The 24,141-nt window shown below is 38.4% G+C and overlaps 1 protein-coding gene across 1 annotated transcript in view; it reads left to right on the forward strand.

Moving 5' to 3' along the window:
- The window catches only part of pkdcca (protein kinase domain containing, cytoplasmic a), a 51,755-nt gene extending 30,243 nt beyond the window's left edge, over positions 1-21,512 (forward strand). The window contains exons 5-8 of the mRNA XM_017690633.2: positions 1,004-1,083; positions 2,584-2,691; positions 16,221-16,394; positions 19,478-21,512. Of these exons, the coding sequence (XP_017546122.1) occupies positions 1,004-1,083; positions 2,584-2,691; positions 16,221-16,394; positions 19,478-19,563 (448 nt within the window). The 3' untranslated portion in view covers positions 19,564-21,512. The remainder of the gene's footprint in view (positions 1-1,003; positions 1,084-2,583; positions 2,692-16,220; positions 16,395-19,477) is intronic.
- The last annotated feature ends 2,629 nt before the right edge of the window (positions 21,513-24,141 follow it).

Here is a 24,141-nt window from a genome sequence, read left to right on the forward strand (position 1 = left end):
GGACTATAGATCATATCTGAAGCTAAGGGAATAGGTTGATGAAAAATCTAATTTACCGTTTTTCTCTTACGTCTAATGTACTCAGGCTGATGAAGCCAACAAGTAAAGAAAGCTTATAGACAACTGTTAGCATAATTATTACAGATTGCTTCAAATAGACTTCCATTTGTGTTCCTGACACTGTATAATGTGTAGTTTTTTATAAAAACAGACAAAAATATATTGTAGTAGGGCTGGGCAAGTAATCAAATTTTATTCTCAGTGGTGATTTTGGCTTGAAAACAAGATAATCAAGATTAAACGATTATTGTGCCGCATTCCATATTGCAATAATGCTCTCATTTTGTTTTGTGTTATAATCCAGTGCACCCCTTTCCTTTCGCCCCTCCTAAAAGCCCTCATCTTTATTTTGGTCTAATTTATTTTTATCTGTAATTTTAATGTGTTTAGTAGTTTTCAGTAGGTTTTGGAACTACACTACAGTGAAGTTACTCTTATGTTCTTATTTATTTTGATTTAGCATTATTTATTTATAACATTTATTTTATTTATGTATCTGTTTTAACAATTTTATTTCTTTCAGTTGAAGTTTCAAAGGAAATCCATTGTTAAAAATGCAAGTTTTTTTTAATTCAATAACTGAATGGTCAATGAGTAATCATGCAAAAATGATCATGATTTTAATTTTGACCAAACTAATCATCGTTATGATTTTTGCCATAACTAATCAGCGCTATTGAATAGGTAAAACCAGTAATAGTCCTTACTTTTGTCCATCTTTATAGATAATGTGACATAATAATATTATTATGTCACATTAGTTTTTTGGTGCCATTTAAATTGAACTACATTTAGGACAAACAAATCTATTGTACCAGTATGCCATGATATCCAACCTCCAAATTACTCTAGTGACCGTCTCAGGGGAGCTACGTAAATATGTGCTGTGGTTTGTTAAGTGCTCTAAGGCTTATTTTAGGTGACCTTCTTTTCTTGTATGCAGGTTCTTCTTTACCTACCTGCTCCCTCACAGTGCCCCCACTGCCCTCAGGCCTCTTCTCGACAAGATTGTCAACTCCACAGGTCAGTGCACTCTCTCACACATAGCACATGTGTAGGTTGTACACCAAAACCCTGATCCAGTGGCAGGAAAGACTATCTAAAAGCATGAGGAATACACCTTCAAAGGAAACAAGGCTCACAAGGGCAACACAGAGATTCTCTGGTCGACTGGATAGTGGAATTATGATAAAAGTAATACAAGTTTGCATGTGAGATTAAATAAAGACACTCAGATTAGACAGATGCCAGAAGTGTTTGGTAACCCAACGACTGCCAGAAGGTCAGAAATAGATCTGGCTGAGTACCAGTGGTGTTAAATGCATACAGAGTGTTATTCCGTATAACAGTAAAGCAGAATTATGGTCCTGGATTCATAGATTTAATTGGGCCTGAAATTTAGGTAGGACACCATCCCAATAACCTTCTATCTGAGCCCAGCATGGCTTGACCCACCGCACCAAATTTTGACCCTGAACCTGACCTGAGAAAGAAAATCCTCAAGCAAATTTTCATGATCTATCATCACCTGTCACTAAAAATGCTGAATAAAACCCGATATTTATAACAATAGTGCCAGTTTAATTACAGTATAGTAACAATATTAGCCATCATTAGGTCATGGATTTAATAATAGTATCAAATAATATGATTTAATCAAATAATCAGTGTCCAAAATTAAGTTTAAATCCAGCATTAACATTTTTTTTTCAGAAAGCAGTGCATTTAAACAACATTCCAAACATTTAGTCTGGATAAACTTTCCATAACATGCTGTTATCTGTGAGGTGCTACATTTCTTTTGCCAAGCACATTAAGTAATGTTCTTTTGGCTGCCATAAACTGCACTTGCCTAAATCGATTTGCTGTTGAATTTCATGCGTATCAGTTTACTCATGAATGTAGACCTCATGGACAGCAAACCCAACGTTAGACACATATTTCAAGCTGTACGTGGAGCTAATCAGTCCTGAATATATTGGTGTTTTGATGTGATCCATTAGGAAAACACTTAAAATGTGAGCTAGATTGGGAACCGCTTTTGTAAGGCATGTGCTCAACGTCCAGAAACACAGCTTATGAAATTATGCAGGTATTTGGCAGTCGAACTCCGACAGATCTTTTTACGTCCTTGCTAGCATTCTGTCTCCTTTCCTGTGTACCCCTTTCCCCTAGAATCCCTCCCCGATCAGGCTGCTTTGTGCGTGCTCTCTATCAGCTTGTTCATCAGTATTATGGTATGTCATATAGAGTTTGAAATCTGCTCATCTTGGGCAAAACAGACCGTGAAGCCACGGGTAGCGTGGGTGGGCTTTAGCACTGATTATATCTCTCTCTTTCCTTGTAAAAAGTCCTTGCTCTGAGGTAATTTAGCAGGGCTTTGGCGTGCACAATTCCGCTGCGTTTCATTTGCAGTAAACCGAGTGGGTCAGCGTTAGCGGACTGGATGTTGACTGTGAACTGTCTCAGATCAGTGTGTAAGTGTGATGTACTGACAGCTTGTGTTGTGAATGTGTGTTTTAGGGGAGCTGCTCTGGGGCACCGATGAGACTCTAGCTCACCTTGAGAAGGCGCTGGACATTTACAGGAGTGGACAGTACCTCATGAACGACACACAGATGCATAAAACGGGTACACACACTGACACAACGCACACATAAAGCTCAGATCAGCCGTCTGTAGACAGCCCCCCCCCATGCTTCCTCTTATCTATTGTTTGATCATTTTTCATTCATAGCTATATTATTCTAGCTAACAGATTCTAAGCTTTCAGTGAGTACTTTGTAAATAGGTGTAGATATTTTATCTTAATTTGACAAAAGGTATTTTTGATTGTACAGATTGTACAATTTTGTGGAAAGGTAAAAACATACTTTTTTTTACATTCTGCCACGTTTATATTTTTGATACTGACATTGAGAAAGAAAAAAGTGGTAGTACAGACTCAAATCTGCCTCTTCAGATTGTAAATAGCTATATCATTTGTTGCCTAATTATATAACTGCAAAAGTAATAATTACTGTGTAATTACTCAATAATTACAGTGTAATCACATGTAAATAGAATAATAACTCTGTAAAGCTGTAATAACTCCAAAGGGTTCAATTATTGACTAATGAGCTGGTAGTATTTGGTAATTACATAGTTAATAAATAGTTATATTTAGCAATGTAACTCAAATGTAAATAATAATGTGAATTGAATTCATAGGAAAATGAGAATAATAACTACAGACCTCCTAGTATGATACATGCCCAAAACATGTGTAGGAGAGTGAATCAGAGCAGAGAGGCTGTATCACCTCTAATTCACTGACGTATGCGCAACTCCTGCTATAACAAGCTTCAGAGACTCTTGCCGAGCTCTTGCGAAAGTCACTGTGCCTCCTCCAATTCACACTATCTGATAACATTTCTAAGTAATTACAGTCAGCATATATTTCTCTGTTTTGACTGATTAGTGGTAGAAGTTATATAAGCGACTCCTTTCATTCCCACCCTGTTCCTGCTGCACTTTCAAAAAGTTCAGCATGTACTGAATAAACACATGTCCTACTTTCTGGCAGAGGATGAGAATAAATAGGTTGGGTAGGTCGGAGGTGAATAGAGGGCAGAACGAGAGGTGAGGAGGACTGTGCTTGTGTTTATGTGAGAGAAAAAACAGGTAAACAAAACACAATGGTTCTGACTTTGTAAAGTGCTCTTTATAAAAGCTGCTTGTTTTATTGTTTATAACTGAAAGGCTAAAACCAATTCTTTTTGCTTACTGATGTTAAGGTCAGGGATAAAGAAGTTAGAAAGTTCTTCTTATCATGGATATCGGAGCTGATCCTAGCATATTGTAATGGGTCTGCTATCAGCAATAGTACACTCAGTTCAAGTCTGATCCTTTTATTCTTGTGTTTTGTAGTTTATTTAGACCACTGACATTGAACTGACGTAAACAGGCATTATCCACAACCTGCAGCACTGTGAAACATTCATATAAGTTTACAAAGAGGTCTAAATGCCTGCAGTGTGGAAATATTTAATGGGGGAATATTAAAACCAGTGTTTTCACTGTGTATGAGGCCCATCTTGTCTAAACACTAGCATGTAAAAAGTGAGTGATTGGCTGTTATATTTTGCGTCTGCTTTTTGTCACCAGAAGCAACTTCTTGTTCAAGTCCTGATCAGTTAAAAATGAAACTATCATTATCATGAGGTTCTGGTTGTAACTGGATTTCACAGAAGTAGTCCACACAAAACAAAATGTATCACTTCAGAGTGTATAATGAAGTGATTTCACTGTAGAATATGAAAGTGTCTGGTAGCCAAATCAACAATATGAATATAGTCATTATTGTTCATAAGCCAATACAGTTTTAACCCCTTAAAATCCCAGGCTTATTAAATACTACGGTTTATTATTCAGTAACTGAAGGGACTTCAGTGCAACCTGACTTTTTATATTTTCAGGTTAGACAAGCGTGTAATAAAACTTTGGGCCCTAACCTAGTCATTTGAGCGGTTAAGCCAAAACACATGTATAATCAGTAACGTTTATAATTCATGCTGTATGATATATATATATATATATATATATATATATATATATATAATTAGATTATTTAATTATAATAGTATTAGATTTTTATTATGGAACTTATTATTATTTATAGGTATTAACACTTATTCATATATAATATATATTATATTAATTCTTAATATGAATTAATACTTTATCTTTACATATGAATATTATTACATATGAATACTTACATGTCTCTGCTGTCAGAAATCAAAACCTTGCATCTCCATTTTTGTCGTTTTTCAGTTTTTGACATAATTGCCAAAATGCATGTTGCCCTTTACATTGTGTGTAAATTTTGTGATGAATGGACCAAAAGAAATGGCCCAAAATGTTTTGAAAAAGTCTGGTTCCATTGACTTACATTAAAAATACAGTATATTTTATCCTTCTCCTGTAAAGTTACCATTTTGGAGATTATGTCTAATAATTAAGGCTGCTGGTGATTTTTAAATTATGCCAAAAAATGAAAAAACAACAAAAACTTAGATATAAGATTTTGTTTCAACACCAATGATTTGTATAATGCATATGGCACATAAAATTATATATATATATATATATATATATATATATATATATATATATATATATATATATGTACACTCTCAGAAAAAAAGGTACGACACTGTTACTGGGGCAGTACCCCTCTTGTCACTGTTGTGGTACCCTCAAGGGTCCATCTCAGCACCTGTAATCAGGGAACATAACTGTACCAGAATCCATTGAAATAATATTTTCTAGGTTGTATTGATTCCACACCCCCTGTCTCGTCTCCAGTCTTTTTATTTTAATGCTCTGATTTAAAACATTTGGTTATGAAAAGGTACAAATATCTACTTTTCCACTAGTAAAAACTCATGTAAGGAACACCACTGGACCTTAAAACCACTGTTGTACCTTTGAGGGTACACTTATATTGTTTGTACCTTGATGAATGAATCATGTACCTGCATGGTACCTTGATTTCTAACAATGTAGGTAATTACACAGAATATATACAGCTTTGCATCCTTACACTATACAAAAACAAGTTTGTGTCTGTGTGTGTGTGTGTGTGTCTCTCTCTGTGTGTGTGTGTGTGTGTGTGTGTGTGTGTGTGTGTGTGTGTGTGTGTGTGTGTGTGCAAAGCAGGGAAAACTCTGATGTACTCGGGACAAATGAGACGAGATTAAAAAGATTAGAGTTTATATAACTGGGGAAAAAGAGGCCAGAGAGAGTTTTGACTGGCTGTTCTTGTTTTCTTTTGGATGGTTCTAGAGAAAAAAGGGAAGCCTGGCTGTCTGTCCTCTTATGTCTTTCACTTGCTCATTTGTTTCTCTCTTTTGACCCTTTTCTGTTCATTCACCTGCTCGCTTTTACTTTCCTCTTCAATCCACTCTGTCTGCTCTTGTTCTCCCTCTTTCTCCTTCACAGTCTAGAGCGCTTGCTCCACTCTTTCGCTCTCTTTCTCTCTCTGTCGCCTCTCCTCGCTCCATTGGTTGTGTAAAGCAGAAGCACAGATACTTGTTGACTGATGAGTGCTTTAAGAAAAATTCTCAACAACCAGGCTTTTTAACTCCTTCAAGCTGCACATCTTCATCTGACACAGAGCGGCTACAAAGTAGTGCAGTAAACTATTAATGCAACAGTATTTGATGCCATTAACACATTTTTATTGTTTGACACTTGTAACCATTTGTATTAGCTTGCTTGCTATTGACTACACTGCACAGCGCTCATGGGAGAATATGGATCTGATCTAAAGGCTAATCCTGGCATGTTTGAATGGACTATATCAGCAAAATTAAGCATGGTTCAGTTCTGCAGTTCCACACAATGTACTAGTGGCTAAAAAATATAAAATAAACAAAAATGCAGGCTTAATTCGCTCTGCTTTAAGCTGTAGCTCAGCCATAGCCTCTTTTCTCACATCTCTGGCAGGAAACTTTTCCACAAAAATAGAATAGTTTATGTCTCTCAACATTTGGCTTTTTACAAGGCTGAATTCAGCTTCATGTTTGAATTTATTCCATCTTATAATACATACACTGTACACATGAGGGTAAATGTACCAGCGGTATTGTCAGGTAGGGGATTATTACAATTTATTCGTTACAAGCAGGAGAACAGTGCAATGCCAGTCAAAGGTCTGGCCAAAGCTGATTAAGTGTATAATTTTTGTAATTTTAAACTTGTTGTATTCTAGGTTTTTCATGTGCTTCCCCAACCCCCACTCCCAGTATCCTTTTAAGTCATTTGTGTGGGTTTATGTTCCAAAAGCAGTCAGAATTAATATGTAAGTGACCTATTTTAAACAGCAGTCTTGGCTGAAACAGTCCGTACAACTTCAACATTAATCTGTGTGACGGGGGCCTGGGGGGAGGGTGTGGGTATTTGACATCACAAAAACAGTAATTCAGAATTGGCTGTTTGGTTTACATATGACATTACATTATATAGAATGAATGGTACATTTTAAACTTTGACAGTGTTTATCTAGTACATCAACAACTCTTAGGCCACGTTTACACAGCAGGTAAAAGTGGCCCAAATACAATCTTTTTCTCCGTATGTGACACAGATGTCATTTGTGTGTCAGTGTGAACAGCAAACGCATCGAATCTGACATTTTAAATTCCGATCTGAGACACTTTCACATGTGGTACTGAAATCTGATACGTATCTCATCTGCAGCACTGCGACTCAGTCTGAACAATGAGATCGAAATTCATGCGACTGTTACGTCAGTCCAACTTGACATTCATCGTAATTTCGCACTGCTGAGACTCATAAACACTTAGACTGATGTTTCTGTACTGAAAAATTAGAAGGCACTTATCACAACCGCTCCATGTTCGAAGATGTTTCGAACAAAACACCCGAATGAGGCCGGAGGAGCCCGAGGCTGTGGCGTCAAAAAACAGTTTAAACAATCCGAGGACACAAACCAAAGAAGTGGCAAAGTAATGCGCCCTTTCTACAGCGAGAACACTTTCTCGGTGATGATCCCAGCTGTCAACCACCAGAACTTCATAATCGCTCCTGTGATGCTGGCAAAGACGAAACTGAAAACTCTGAGAGTGACAGGCATTTGCTGGCCGTCATGACTGTTTACGTCTGGACGAGTCGCCTCGTGAAGTATTGTTCTTTTATACATGCGGGTCAGTTTAGGAGCTGATCTGTTCAAACCAAAGTCGCATACAGATCACATTTAAAAGATGAACAGTCAAACCAAAATATCTGGTTTTGGATTTGGTGAGAAAATCAGATTTAAGCCACTTTTACCTGCTGTGTTAATGTAGCCTTGTTTCCAAAAAGTGAGAAAAATATGGTTGTGAAATGGGCTCTTTAAAGTCAATTTGACCTGAATGCTGATAAAATTCACATCCAAGACAAATAGAAATAGGGTGGCTGATTTTTATTTATGACCTTCCAAACCAATATTGTGTAAAGTTGTTCTAAGTGTCTCCCTCTTGAGAAGCTGCTCGAGAGAAAAAGAGTGTGTTAAGACGCATCAAGTTGAAATGAATTTAAAAATTCTAATCATTCTTCATGTTGTTTTATAGTTTTGATGTTTTCACTGTAATTATAATGTATGTAAAATCATAGAAATGAGGAAAGCCCTTCTTTGAGTAGGGATGTCTGCTGAACTTTAGACTGGTGCTGTGTGTGTACAGTAGGATTAGTGAGTGTTTCTTTTCTGCTGATGGTTCTTTGTTAAAAGGTCTCATAAAGCGACATGGCTCTCGTAAAGCATTGCTCAGTGTCAGTGTTTGTGCTGTTCATAGATCCAGACAGGGCAGTGTGTCTCCTCTCTCTCCTCCCTGCCATCCCTCGTGAATATAACTCGGCCGTTTAACGAAAGCGAGAGCTCCGTAAAGCGTTCATTAGACCTATAAAGCATCTAATAGTCTGCATTATTTACTGCTGACTGCCTCTTCCCTTGTATTCAGAGCCACATGAGGGGGTGTGTGTCCCGCCCTCTTGTCCATAACTTTACCAAGACACACTCCACGCACTAAATTCAGCACAGACAGAGGGTCCTGAGACCCCCGTTCAGAAACCATCCCTCTCTTTACGAGAACAGGCTGAGAACACTAGTAAATCAACCAGCCAAACCACAGCCTCTGGAGAGAGACATAGAGATAGAGTGAAAGGTAATGAGAGAGAGACAGAGAGGGAGACATAAAAAGAGAGAGAGAGAGGAACAGAGAGAGAGGCAGAGAGACAAAAATAAATGAACAGAAAGATAGACAGAAAGAGATAAAAAGAGAGAGTGAGAAATAAAGAGGCAGAGAGACAGAAAGAGAAAAAAAGAGAAATAGAGGCAGAGAGGCAGAAAGAGAAAAAGAAAGAGGGCGAGAGCAATATTACCGCAGAAAAAGAAAGAACGAGACAGAGAAAGGGGCAGAAATACAAAATGAGAACGAGAGAGAGAGAGAGAGGCTGAGAGAGAGGCTGAGTGATTCATGGTTGAGCAGTTGGGGGGTTTGCAGTAATAGGGGATGTGGAGGCTTTGAAGAAGTTCTCCTCTCATCAGGTCTCTTGTCACAGTGTTTTGAAGCTGAACTGATAGACTAGTGTGGAGACGGCACTTCGTTCTACACGCCCGAGTTAAACCCAGCCCGCATACGCACACACTGATCACACACACGGCCTCAGCACAGAATCAACTGAGCACTGTCCTTTACTCAATTAGAACTCTACAGTTCCAGTTACAGTCAATTTGCTTTATACGATTCACAATAAATACATGCTTATAATATAGTACACTATAGTATATCGCTAAAGATCCTTATATAGCTATACATTATACTCACGTAGTCACATTTACATATCTATGCAATAAATTACATTTACATTTTACATTTTGTTTTAAACAGGTTTCAGTTTACAATTATGACATTTTTCCACTTTTTCAAAGTAAAAACATGACCTAAGGCACATTTTCCTTTCCCACTAAACTAGGCTGAACACAACACAAGACACTTTTTATCACATTCAAATTATAAAATATATAAATATATATATAAATTATAATCAATTAAATTTTCTCCTCTTCTACCCACAAACGCAAATGTGCTCTGATCTTTTCTCTGATGCACACAATGATGATTTATTTTCATAGACAGCCCACATTTAAAAAACGTTTTATTCCCATTTACATTTGCAGCATGTAGCAGATGCTGTTATCCAGAGTGACTTACAAAAGTGCTTTGTTGTCAGAGAACGCATCTTTGCTAATACAAGTAGGTTAGACCAGGAGTTGGCAAGCCAAATGTTAAGAAGACCTGTTTTGTCCTTTCAACAAAAATGAATAAATAAATAAAATAACCTCCTTGGGGTCCATGACATTATATGTCCATTTATGTACAATTTACCATCTTGGCTGTAAATATGTCTCAGTATGTGCTGATGTATGCATACAATCAAAAAAATATAAAAGAAAACCCAGACTTACTTCGCTCTGCTTTAAGATTTAGCTCAGCTATGGCCTCTTTTCTCACATCTCCAGCAGAAAACTTTTCCTCACAAGTGGAATAGTTTCTTATTAAATATCTCTCAACATTTCATTTTTACGAGGCTGAAGTCAACTTCTTATTCTTCTTTTCTTCTTCAACTTCTTATTCGCCATCTTCTTGTTTAAATTTTCCTGTTCCACCTTAAACGGTGCCTGCTGTGCCCCTTAAGGTGGAATGGGAGAATGAGAATCTGACTTCAGCTTCACAACTTTTTAGTGCTTGACAGTTTCTCTTCCAGATTAAATGTATTAGGAAACCAGCTGTCCATTCATCTCCAGATTATCAATGTTCACCTTAAATCTTTCTCTTTACCTTTGGTGAATTAGCAGTTATAGGCTACTTTAACTCCAGCGACCATTATTCCTAAAGCTGTGTTATAACGATCAGCAGAGGATTATTTTACTGCAACAGAGGATAATTGTATTTTTACCTAAAAACCTACATCTGCTGTGGAGCCGCAACAGGGCAGTAAAAGAGCTGTATTTTGTTGACCTCTGGGTTAGAGGAAAAGCTACTCTTGAGCCCAGATATTGCTAGAAACAAAAGCCTATGTTGGTACCTGTAGAAAAAGAAACAGAATTAGACACAGTGCAATACAATGCATTTCAATAAGTACTTACATCAGTGCTCACTTAAGTGCTGTAAAAAGAGATATATCTTCAGTCTGCATTTCAAGGCCACAAGTCTGCTGTTCGGACAGCCAGTGGAGTTCGTTTCGCCACCATTTCACTGGACAAAACATATTGCAGAAAACAGATTGTGCACTGTAAATGTGTCAGTCACAAACATGACTTATGGCTGCGCTGTGGTAGACCAGCATTCAGGCTGTGTTTAGTGTAATGAGTCTTGCATGGATAAGATCAGTTCTGAGATCAGAAGAACATTAAATTCCACAGTGGCCTGCAAATCAAAACCGCAGTTTATGCTCTTAATGAGGAAACTGCAGCGTTAGGTTTGCAAGCAGAACAAATGTGGAACATGTAAAATACGTTAGTTTTCTGTGGATATCTTTAGTTAGTTAGTTTTAGTTTGGTTTAGTTAGTTTAGTTAGTTTTCTGTGGAGAATGTTGCTTGACATGTATATGAAACTCAGTTGCACTTGAGTTGCATAATGTAAAGTGTCCTGCAACTCATTTGAAACTTAGCTACAGAAGTTGCAACCTCATGGAACAAGTTTCATGAAATGGCCAATCAAAATGTTGATATGTGTCACATGATTATATCAAATGACATAGTTTCAAATTATTTATTTCACTGAGTTAATGGACAAGAACATAAATCAGAAGATGGTTTACTGGAAGGTTGATAGTTTTTCATTCAGCCAGTTCTCTGAGCTATGAAAACAAACAAATGTCACTCAAAACCTGCTGTTATGGTGATCTGCATAACTGGATTCATTGTAGAAATATAGATATTGAAAAATGAACCTAAATGACAGCTGGAAAAAGTATATGAAGACAATAAAAATAGATAAATATATCTAGCAGTTCATTCAAATGTGTTGCATGCAACTTTGTTTTTGAATTGCTTTTTGCAACTGTCAAACTTCATTACAATGATACTGCATGCAACTTTCATGCAAGTTGCACGTCTTAGCTTCTAGTGAAATGTAGGTAGAGTGGTCTAGAGTGGACATAGCTTTATGGAAGTTACCCAGTGAAATGTGTATTACAGTGGACTTCTGTGTAAACAGAGTTTTAATATTAGGTCAGTTTTGTGTGTCTCAGTATAAATAGGATCATTCTGGAAAACATAGCACCACCATGACAAAAAACATACAGCCTCTCCATTATTTTAGAAAAAACAATGATTCAGTGCAGCGTCCAGCCATTAAGAGTTGGCCCGCATGGCCAGTTTAATGTGAGTGTTGGCCGAGTTACAGAGGCCTGTTTCTCTACCATCCATCCTTGTTTGATTTTCTTTCTTGGTTTATGTTTCAGGATACACTGAATATTTTCCTCTGGTCAAAAAGAGAACAGCAAACGATTATCCTTAAGACCATTGCCTAATCTTTCTCCACTATTCCTTTGACAAATGTGACTGTTCGCCCACTGCATATTCATCATCGGCAGCAGGCCGGAGACAAATTCCTTCACTTGGAAGTGAGAGATGAGACTGTAGGAAGATTGGGTTCAAATAAATGGCATTTGTTGTGTGAGGAACCATCAGAATCACAGTTTTCAAAAGAGACATTTTATTTAATCCATCATTACTGTTCCTGAAGAAGTAATTTGATACCAATCTTTAATCTTATGTATCGACGGTGGCACGTTCAGTTGCTATGTTTACATGCAAAGATTTTTGCCAATCCAATTGAATGCATTCCGTTTGTAGATTAAGACTGAGGTGTTTATGCTCACTGTCCTCAACAATCTAATGAAAATCTTCATTTACATGCTCACTACAAGTAATCCGATCCAAAATTTGCTCTGCCATGTTGAACATTATGAACTTTCAATATGATGCAACACACATGCAGAATGGACTTAGATGTTCTGATTGGAAATGTAATCAGATACAGGCGTTTACATGGCTATTATTCTTCTATTTAACAGATTATTTACAGTATTGACCACCTTGTTCAATCGGATAGAAATAGTATTTCGAATGGCCTCAATCGGACTAGACTATTCTGATTAAAGTATTTACATCGGCAAATTCTATTCCGAATGAGCTATTAGTCGGATTATTAATGGATTATTAGGCTGGTTGTAAACATGGCTAGTGACTTCAGCTTTGCCGACTTTAACTCATTAATATCTGCCCCAGAGAAGGTTGTGAACTGGATCAGCATGTGGAATTGGAGCTTTGTTTGTGCTGCCTTGTTTTCTTTCACTGTATTAAAAATCTCCGAGCTGTGTTTATTGTTGGATGCACTGTAAAAGTTTCTGATTGGACAGAGCAGCATTCTGCATCATGCTGGGGCATGTTTCACATATACTATCTGTCTGTGACATGATCAATGTATCAACGTGACACATTGAACATACAGAGCTTATGGTGTGGAACAGAGCAACACACCTACACTGAAATAGTCAAATCAGTTACTTTGCTTTTCTTGATAAAAATGACACTTTCTAAAAGACAATGTTGCAGCTGTTTACTCATGGCAGTTTTTGGTTGGGCAATCATTTTCTGGCCTTTAGTTCTATTGGAAAATATGTATTTAACACAAAATGTTTAACTTCTATTTCATTTAATAAATGCCTTTTCGTAGCTGTGGCATCAGTGTCGTCCCCCTCCTCCCGCCGTCACTCCCGTGACTTGCATATGTTGGGGGAGCTCGGGCTCTGCACTCCACCCCCTCAGCTCCCTGGTGTCCTCGCCGAGGTGCGTCGTGCTGAGTGCTCGGGCCCCACCTTTCTGCGAGCTCTCTCTGGCATCATCGTTGGGGCCCGGGGAGCGGGCGCATGCCACAGTAGCCTGTGTTTTTACGTTTATTTATTTTTTGTGTCATTTTCATAGCTTTTTTCACTGTACAGAAATGAAAAGCAAGATGAAGAAGTATGTGTTTAACATGCCTAAGGCTTGATTTACACAGATTGACAGATTGACAGATTGATTTACACAGATTTACACAGTGAGTTGCCCACTATATAATTTCAGTGCAACACGACAGTTACACAAGAAGTCTTCTATCTGACTGTCTAGTGTTTTTTACTAGATATATTTAAGTTTTTTATTTTTTCTGTATAAGTAGCCATTACAGTTATAGCCTACCTGGTGTTTCAGTCAGCCTACCTCAAGAGCACAAGAAGTTAATGGATCTGTGCTCAGTGTAAAATTGTCAAGCTAGAAGCAGATTAATCTAGCTATGGCACAGGTACCTGTTAAACAGCTTTTAATGTTAGTTGGCTGGATAACACAGTTTGTTACTTTACCTTTGAGAAAGTACATGGCTCAGGAAACTGATGAAATTAAAAGCTGTCACCCTTGAAACTGGTAGGCAGGGTGCAGTCTCTATTTAACCAGCCAATAAAACATCTCCTGTTTTATACTTTTATATTGATTCAGTGAAATCAATGGTTAGAAAGTATGTCATTTGACATGGTCATGGGATGTGCTGTTGGCATTATTGGATGTTTCATTAAACCTTTTCCATAAAGGTGAAATTCTTGCATTTGTTACCGCTGCATTTCAAGTGAGTTGCAAGACAATTTACATTATGCAACTCAAGTGCAATCAAAGTTGCATGAAAGTCTCACTGTAAACCCAGTCTAAAGTTTTGGCTAGACGTGTTCTTTACAGATAAAATGAAATGGTGGCAGTATTGAGAAAAGTAGATCCAGTAAAAGAAAAGAGTGTTGACATTTAGATGTATTGATGTACTGATACAGCCAGGATAAATACCAGGTAACATTTTGAGGGAGTTAGCAGGGAAGGAGGGAGGTAACAGATGGAGAGAGCGCTGTGGGCGGCATTGAGAGGGTGGTTGTTAGTTTATTTTTCTATAGGCTCCACATCCTCACATCTCTTTATCTGCCTCTTTCTCCTCCTCTCTCTTTATCTTCTTTTCTTCTGTTCTCGAGCTGTGGTTGCCTGGTGACGCATTGTGGTGGGGGTCACGACGAGTGGCGTTTACAATGTCTCTGTGTCCAGCACAGACCAACAGCAGTCTGTAGACACCCCTAACGAGTTCACACAATGAGAGAGCTTGTCCTGTGCTGTAGCAACGAAGCATTGATCTGCACACACAAGTTTTTCTATATACAGGAATACTTTCTTCTTTTGCGTGTTATAAAGTCTCATGTGTGCTCTGCTGCTCCTTTAGACTGAAGTGGTATTTCACAATGAATGGACTGTACTTTGGTATTGACTGTAATAATTTCAATACAGTATCAAAAAAATTGAGAAAAGTTAAAATTCTTTTAAGGGACTCTCATTTACGGTCTTTCATAAAAAAGACTGTTAATTATCAAAAGTAGACATCTATGTGCATCCTATCAGGTTAAAATGGGTCAAGGGGGCAGGACTTGTAAACATCCACATGCAAATAATTGGCCTTTTTTCCTGTTCCATCCTGCTAAATTCTAGATGTTTGAAGATTATTTTGTTAGAGTGCAGGCAGGTGTTGAAAAATTTCTATTTGAAATCTTATATGTAAGACCCAAACCAGATTGTGTATTTTAGAATTAGATCTCTGTAGAATGAAGACACTTGTAACATAACACATATTAAAAAATATATTAAACCTGAAAATATGTGTTACACCACTAGTGCTCATTATAACTGTATACAATACTTAAAGGGCCCATAAACTACATTTTTCTTGTATTTTATTTTTCATCTGATGTTCACTTAAGACATTTATGTGTGTTTATGTACCAAAAACAGTCATAGTTCATTTTTCTTGAAAGTATTTTATGCCTTAGGATGAAACAGGCTGTTTTTGCCCATTTTTACTGTTACTTTTTGTTACTGTACCTTTAAGAGCAATACATGCACAGGCTGTCCTGTTTTGTGCATCACTCCTTATAACTTCAGCATGAATGGATGGACATGAGCAGGGCTAAACTGCTGTAGGCTGAATATGTGAATTTATGCAAATGAATTGTTTTCAGTGACATTGCAAAAACAATTCATTCTAAATGGGCTGTTTTTTGCAGCTTATCACATTTTTAAATCCATGAGCCTCACTTACACGTATGCCTGCTGCTTCTTTACTGTGTCCGAAGAGCCGCTCCGTTTATTTATTTGGGTTTCCAAGTAACGGGAGCCCCAAATAACAGATTGCAAGAGATTGCAAGAGTTCAGAATTATGTTCGCTTCAGCCACAGCTTAAAAATTGAGTAGTGTGTGACCTGTAATATTTCAGTCATCCAAAAAAAAACGGTGTGGTAATGTGAGATGCCCAGTCTTTTTATAATCTGTTAAGATTTGAAGTCATGTAGTGAACCCAAGGCTTTAGTTTACGTACATGGACTGGCGCATAAACAGCACATTTTGGACCTTTAACAATGTATATGTACTCCATCAAACTCTTAATCTGAACATCTGTCTGATTTCAATATTTTTTTCCAGCAATTATCTTCCCATACTTTTCCAATATGTTTCCCCTCATCTACCCTGCTTTGTCTTTTCTGGTAGAATATAAACGGGTGGTGGACGCCTCAATTCCTGGAGAAAACTACCGCTGCTGGCCATCATATCAGCATGACGGATGCATGCTGTCTGTTTATGATGTCCGTGAGGCCATTGGGGTCTGTGAGAGCCACGTTCAATGCAGAGCTTTTGTCCTGGGCAATCAGAGCACCTGGACAGGTAAGAAGCCCAGCTGAATTGTGAGCATTGTTTCTATGCAGGAAGCATCTGTAATTCAGATATTATAAAATGGCTCAGTGTTGATTGTGTTCAGTAAAGGCTGTGTGCTGACAGACGGCCTCCTGATCAAACAGTGCTGCGGCCGTCATTCCCGCCTTCTCTGCGCGCTTGTCTTTCATCACTCGCTTCCTCCCTTCCTCCCTCTGCTGCGCTCCTCCTCTTCTCCCCCTCTCAGCAGCACACAGCCACTTCATTAAAGCATGGCCTGAAAGCAGTACATCAGCACACCGATCACTAATCTTTATTGAAACAGCCTTGAGCAGACTGGTCCTGCATTCTTCCTCTCCCATCCCCCCTCTTTCTGTCTCTCTCTTTTCCTCTCTCTCTCTTCTTCTTCTTACACTCTCTCTTCCTCCTCATTTCTCATCTGTCGTCTCATCTTTTTTTTAACCTGACTTTTTGTAAGTTTAATAACCGGCCAGCAGGTTTATATTTTCCCTCCTGCTTCTCAGAACTACATGGAAAAATGGTGTGTTTAGTTTACATGATTCAGGTGGTTCAGTTGCAGGAGTGGGCGATATGGCGCAAATATAAAATCACGCTTTAAGACATTTTGTCAATACACAATACTTACTACAGTATTTTGGTTTTCTTAGGTTTGATAAGTTGGAACAGAGAAAAAAGAAGCAGTAGTGAAATATTAAAAAGATATGATCACAAATGTAAAAACCTTTATTGAATGTTTCAGATACACCACTGAAATAGATCCGTTTAAACAGGCCTGACAATACTGATGATATCTACACTATGCTTAGAAAACTATATTGTAGTAGCAATAGATATGATCATATTACACACCCTTAGTCAAATGAAGATGAATAAAGTGTATAAAAAGTGTGATTTCATTGCTTATTGCTTAATTTTCTGTAATGTTGCTTTGTCAACATTATGTTGTTTTATTCTACTTTGTGAAATAATTTGTGTTCACTGTAAAATTGTTTTTATTATTATAGTAATGACTGAATAATTCATAGTACATTCTCAGAGAAAAAGGTACGGGACTGGGTGGGATCCTCAAGGGTACATCTCAGTGTCAGGGAACATAATTGTACCATAATCCATTGAAATTATATTCTCTAAATTGTATTGACTCCACCCACCCCAACTCATCTCCAGGTTGTCATTGTTTCCCCTTGTTCCTATGTCTGTTTTTTGCCCTGTGTTGTAGCCATGTGCTTGTATTTTTGTTTAATTCTTGTGCTCTGCACTTTCCCCACCTTCCCCATTAGTATCTTCACCTGTCTGTAGTCTCTGTCTCCTCCCTCTCCCAGGTGTTCCCATTTGTTGTAGCCTTTATCTAGCCCTTTGCTTCAGTTGGTGTTTGTCTGGTCTACTTGTCACTTTGTCTGATGTAGTTGTACTTTCCCCTGCCTTGTGTTTTGTGTGCTCTTTGTGCATCTTTGTGCATCTTTATTTAAGCCCTGTAGTTAGTTATTTTTCTATTTTGTTAGTTTGTTTTGGTTATTCAGCCTCCCTGCTTATTCCATAAATGACAGAAGACCAGACCATTCAACATGGATTTAGCACGCTTGTTCAAAGTACAAAAGAAGCCCATTGAAGAGAATGAGCTTAGGCTCCATGAGGGTTCGCCAGCTTCAGCCACCTTGCTCTCGGCCCATATGTCCACCATCTTGCATGGGGAGAGAGCTGGTCTCCCACCGGAGGATAATTTTGAGGGGTGCCAAGGGACTTGGTGCTCGGCCCGGTGTATCGCCCAGCAGCAAGTCATAGCTGCTTAAGCCTTCCTGGACCGAGTCCCTCAACCAGCCATAAGCCAGGAGCAAGTGATGTCTGAACAGACATTGGAGAAAGGCAGTCTCTTAAAGAAGTGCAAACACCGTAGGCGTAAGGGCTCCGAGGACGTCGCAGCAGGCCCGCCTGGCTCCGAGGACGTTGCAGCAACCTCAGAATTTCTGGACCTGCCCATAGCTTCTGTGTCTCCTGATTTACTTACCCCGGTGTGTTCCAGTGCCAGCTCGCCAGCTCCTGTTCCCGTGCCCCAGCTGCCCTTGCAGCTCCCTGCCCGGCCACCCTTGCAGTCCACTGCCCAACCTAAGAACTTTCAGTCTATGTTTTATACTGTGTCCAGTCCCATGCCCAGTTTGGTTGAAGCTCCCATTCTTGTCTCCTGTTTGGTCATGTTTCATGTTTTTCTGGTCCCTACCTGATGGCATGTTATTCGTGCAACGGGAGGTGTGCGTTAGGAGGGGGGTTCTGTCATGGTTTCCTCTTGTTCCTGTGTCTGTTTCTTGCTCTGTGTTGTATCCATGTGCTTTCTGCCATGTGCTTGTGTTTGTTTTGGTTTTTGTGCTTTGTGCTTTCTCTGCCTTCCCCATTAGTATCTTCACCTGTCTGTAGTCTGTCTCCTCCCTCTCCCAGGTGTTCCCACATGTTGTAGCCTTTATCTAGCCCTTTGTTTGTCTGGTCACTTTGTCTGATGTAGTGGTTCTTTCCCTACCTTGTGTTTTGTTTGCTCTTTCTATTTTTGTTTAAGCCTTGTAGTTAGTTACTTTGTATTTTGTTAGTTTGTTTTGGTTATTCAAGTCTGCTCTCACGTATATCCAGCCTCCCTGCACATTCCATACATTACACAGGCTTTTTATTTTGTTGTTTTTAAAATATTAGGTTATAAAAAGGTGCAAATATGTACTGTTCACTTGGAAGAACTTAAGGTACACAATTGGACCTTAAGACCTTTTTGAGGGTAAATTTACATTGTTTGTTTGTACCCTGATGAACAAAAAATGGACCTGCACAGAAACTTTATTTCTAATTACAGCACTATATGATCAGTAACTGAATAACAAGTCCAGAGTTTAGAGTTAACACGCTCTTCTTTGCTTTCACTTTTCTGTCATCCTCTGTTGACCCCTCCACATCTTTCCCTTCTATCTTAACTTGTATGATTTCCTCCCACACTGTAGTCATTCTCTTTCCCCTGATGTCTCATTTCTAAAGAATGTTCTCAGGCAGTGGACACTTCTCTCTGACAGTCTGTCTCTTGTTCTGCTTCTTTTTTGCAGGACACCAGCTTGTGCTCTTCAAGACGGGCTCGACCAGCATGACGTCAGCTAAAGGCAAGCTAACATACGTCAAACTGGGCAGCTGAGAGAGAGAGAAAGAGAGAGAGATGAAGAGGTTGGTCCTGCACCGCCATCTCTCCCTCTAATCGTCTCCTATGGGACTGAGTTGAGGAAGGTGTGGTCAAATCATCTGTACGCTCCTTCCTCCATGTGTTTTTTTTGAATGATCCAAGAGGAAGCTGACCACATTGAGGCCCCACCAGAGTGCAATATCAGTATCTTCTGTCTGAAGCTTAGCTTCCTCTTCTGAGGTTCTGAACGTGGATATGAATGTTTCAAATGGGCTAAATGTTCAGGCTGGACTTCTACCTGTATGTCTGTTTAGGCACCTTTCAAATATTGGTACCACAGAATGCTACAATAGACACAAGCCCTCTAGCAGATCACAAACAAAGTTTTGTCTCATAGCAAAGCTAAGAGAATTCTGTGGATATGTTGATGAATTAAAGGGACACAGTGGTGCAGTAGTCTCTAAAGTGAGATTTCCCAGTTTAAATAGTAGGAAACCCCCATTCTGATGTATCTTGAAGGTGGGAGGAACGTCTGCAATAGTACAGCTGCTTTAAGGTGAAATTTTGGAGGTGGACTGTTTGAGCTGGCAATTGCTGAAGGAAGCTGGAGAGGTAATGTTATTGCTGGAAGGCCAAATATCAATTGGAACTGTATAATTGTGTTAATTATTTTGATTACAATAGTGGATAGGTCTCTCAAATGACCGAAATGACTCATGAGATGAAGATAGCAAGCTAAAAGCTAATTAGCAAGGCAGCTACTTGGCTCTCTAGACAACTTACCTCAGTTTGGCTTCTTGTTTGTGGCTAAAAGGGTAATACGTGGTGTCTGGTGTCCATTTTTTGCTGCGATTAGTGATAGAATCGACAGGCCAGTAGTGTCTAGTGGCTAGACTAGCAGTCAGGATTCATTGACACCACAGGAATTGTGTGACATTTATTTTAGACCAGAATGCCCAAAATGAAGTCAATCAACAAACATTTGTCTTAATAAATGCAACTGTGTCACGTCTAACGATTATCTGATCAAATTTAAACAATCAGCCAAGATGTTTGTTGTAGGAAATTGGCTTCAGTTCCTTCATAGTGAAGCTAAACATGTCTTGGCCAACCCACTACACCAGAACACCCATAAGATGTGAACTATTTCTTTAAAAAAAACACAAACTTTAATGTAACGCAACAAATATTGCCAGGGTTATGTATAGAATTAAAATTGCAACGTGGCATTTTTATCCATATTGTGCAGCCCAAGTGTTCTCAATCACAGTCAAACACACATCAAGAACCTGTCAAGAAAGACGTCCTTTCTTTTTTATGACCCATCAGATTCGGTCTGCATATCTCAGGTGTGTCTGGTACAGCCCATATCTGCATATCCACTCTCTTGTACTCCTCTCCCTTCTTCTCTTAGGTCATCAGCACTTTTTTTCAAGTCTAACAGGGTCTTTTATTTTTGTGCTGAATTTTTAAAAAGAACTTCCACTTTGATTCCAAATTGTTTAAGGGCTTTGTTTGTATGGTACAAAGAAATGGTACAACGTAGGATTCAGGATTTTGGTGGTTCTGTAGAGCAACTGAAATATATGAAAGTTACTGTAAAACATTAAGACGAAGCTGAAATATATTTTCCTCCAAATGGATGTTTGTTGACCAACTGTAATAATCAGTCTATGTGTTTGTCCATTTACTCTTATGTTAAGTGGAGATCCAAGCTTGTGCCCACTGTGTCCATGACCCCTTGTAACACAGTGAACAAGGTATATTTCTCAGTCTATGAATTTCCCAAGGAAATGTGAAGCTTTTACTTGACAGGTGAAGGACTGAATGATTCTCTGCTTTCAGAGAAAGCAATGAAACTGAAGTCGACACGTACATGAGCTTTGGCTTTTATAATGATGTATATAATGACAGTGTTGATGAAAGCAATATTTTTGTATGAAAATATAAGTCCTATGGCTTTACGATGCTGTGGTGGTCATTTTTCCATGGAAACTGTTTTATATTCACTCTTAAACAGCTCCTAAATACATGGATGTACAATTCTAGGAAAAAATGTAATATATAGACATAATGCACATAGACATTACATTGTGTGGAGGTTTTCTAAAGGGCTATTAGCATAGAAAATTGTTACCACTTTCCCCACTTTTTTGAAAAAAGATGTACTATGTAAACATTTCTAAACATGCCATTCATTCCCCTCCATACAGTCCAGAAGGAAAGAGAGCTGTTGTGAATTCATTGTATTTGTGATGTCGCAAACATACATCCAATTGTTCATTATTTAGCCCATTTACACTGAAGTTATAAGTTGTGTTTCAGCCTGGACTGTTTTTTGAATGAGGCACAGGTAATCAGAACAGAGCACAGTAACAAAAACAGTCTGTTTAATTATAAAGGCAAGGCAACTTCATTTATATAGCACCTTTCATACACTGCTGTCATTCAAAGTGCTTTACAAATGAAGCGTCAGAAAATAGTTTAAAAAAGTGAACCAGAATAGAAATTAAAAGCAGGAGTAAAACAATAGATTTAAAATAGAAAATCATTAAATTAAAAATCAAACCAGAAATTAGGAAAGTTAAATAATCGAAGTAAAAATTAAATTAGGATGGAAAAAGTGCGATTACAGTGGAAAAGGAGCTAGAAATTTAGAAAATAGAAAGAAGTGTTTAAACTGAGCTGAAAGCTTCCCAAATTTAAATGTGTCCAGAGTCTGTGCTCTTCTAATGATCCCTGGTTCCATTTAAGAGTGGCATAGTAGCCAAACGCTGCTTATCCATGTTTAGTCTTCACCTTCAGCAGGACTAACTGACCAGTTCCGAATGATCTGAGAGTTCTGCTCGTCTCATGTCACTGCAGCATATGAAATAAATATGCTGGTCCTGCACCACTGAGCATGATTTATAGAGGAGTGTCTTAAAGTCTATTCTGTAACAGACTGGTAGCCGGTGTAAGGATTTCAGAATGAGGGGCGATGTGTCCCTTCTTTTACTCCTAGTGAGACTCTGACAGCTGCATTCTGAATCAGCTGAAGCGGCTTGATTCAGTTAGTTCAGTTAGGAGACCATTACAGTGATCAATCCTGATAGAAATAAAGATGTGGATGAATTCATGCTTTAGTCAGGCAATCTCTGATCTTGTTGATATTCTTAAGGTGGTAGAATATGGATTTCATAACTGCTTTTACATGATTACTAAAACTGAGATCAGAGTCCATTAGTACACCCAGGTTACGTACTAGTTCTTTAGACTTTAGGGCTCTTGAATCCAACAGCTAGTCATTGCTATTTTGTATAAAATTGTGTCTGTTTTATCTTTAAACTACAGAAAGTTGGATCATTTACAAAGTAAGTCAAAAGGGGAAAAGAGAGGCTGGGACGTGAACATGTAATCGTTTAGAGTAAACAAAAGATGTTTGAAGACTTATGATAGACAAATGAAATACAAACAGAAGAAAAATGTAGAATATAGGCTTTAAACTTTAAAAATGTTCTTCACATTCTCACATCTCATTGACAATGATGGTTCTTTAACAATAGAAGGTTCTTTAGAGAAACAAAAGGGGTTCCTATGTGGTATTGTGCCACTTACATACATATATATTTGCCACAAGTGAAGGGAATGAAACTCGTTAAACGTGTCATGTAAGTAAATGTGCTGATTCTTACATGCGGTGCTGATTTTTAATCAGTTCTTCAGTAAAGAAAGCAGGATGAAAGAAAGCAAATGTATGTGTGTCTCTGCTGTGAGAACAAACACAATTTTACAATCTTGGAAGTAGTTAGACTGTGAGGCAGTGGGGCTGGAGGGTTGGCACGGGTCTTCATTGCATCTGGCCTGGCACTGGGTCACTGCCTGAAACAGCCTCATAAAGCTGTGGGCCAGCGGTGGGCCGATCCAGGCCGGACATGGGCCAAGAGGAGCAGCAGCAGCAGCACCCAGCTTTAAAAAAGAGGGCAGGCATGGATGGTTGAGTATGTGTATCAGTGCATGTGGATGTCACATGTTCAATGTGTTTGTGTGTGTGTGTACACAACCATTCAAAAGTTTGGAGTCAGTGCTCTGAATACTATAAAACATGGTTGTGTGTCCACTCTTTGCCTTTATTAGTTTCTATTCTTTTCAGGAGACTCATTTTCAGTTCAGTTCATCTCCAAAGTTCAGTCTTAGAAGTTTGTTCCATTTTCTGCTTCTTGCGATTAAAATATTCCCAAACACATTCAGTGATGTTGAGATCTGGACTCTGGGTTGGTCAGTCCATTGCTCTGAGAATACCAGGAGCTTTGTTTGTCCAGATCTTACACACTTGCTGGGAGCTCCACTATCTCAGTGTTTTTAATCATTTTTTGGCCGTTGAAAACTTCACTCATTTTCCTTTCATTTTTCCTTCCTCGTATGCAATTTCCCGAGAAAATGAACATCTTGTATGTTAATGGCTGTTTTAAGAGCGTTTTGCCGTGGTTGTAGAGTAAATTCTATAAATGAAATAAATTCAAGAAAAATATGAAAGTACTACAATACTACATGCGTTTAATATATTTTGTATTTCTGTGTATATTACATTTATTGATTTGTAAAGTAATATCT

Source organism: Pygocentrus nattereri, chromosome 5 (assembly GCF_015220715.1).
Source record: "Pygocentrus nattereri isolate fPygNat1 chromosome 5, fPygNat1.pri, whole genome shotgun sequence".
Taxonomy (NCBI): domain Eukaryota; kingdom Metazoa; phylum Chordata; class Actinopteri; order Characiformes; family Serrasalmidae; genus Pygocentrus; species Pygocentrus nattereri.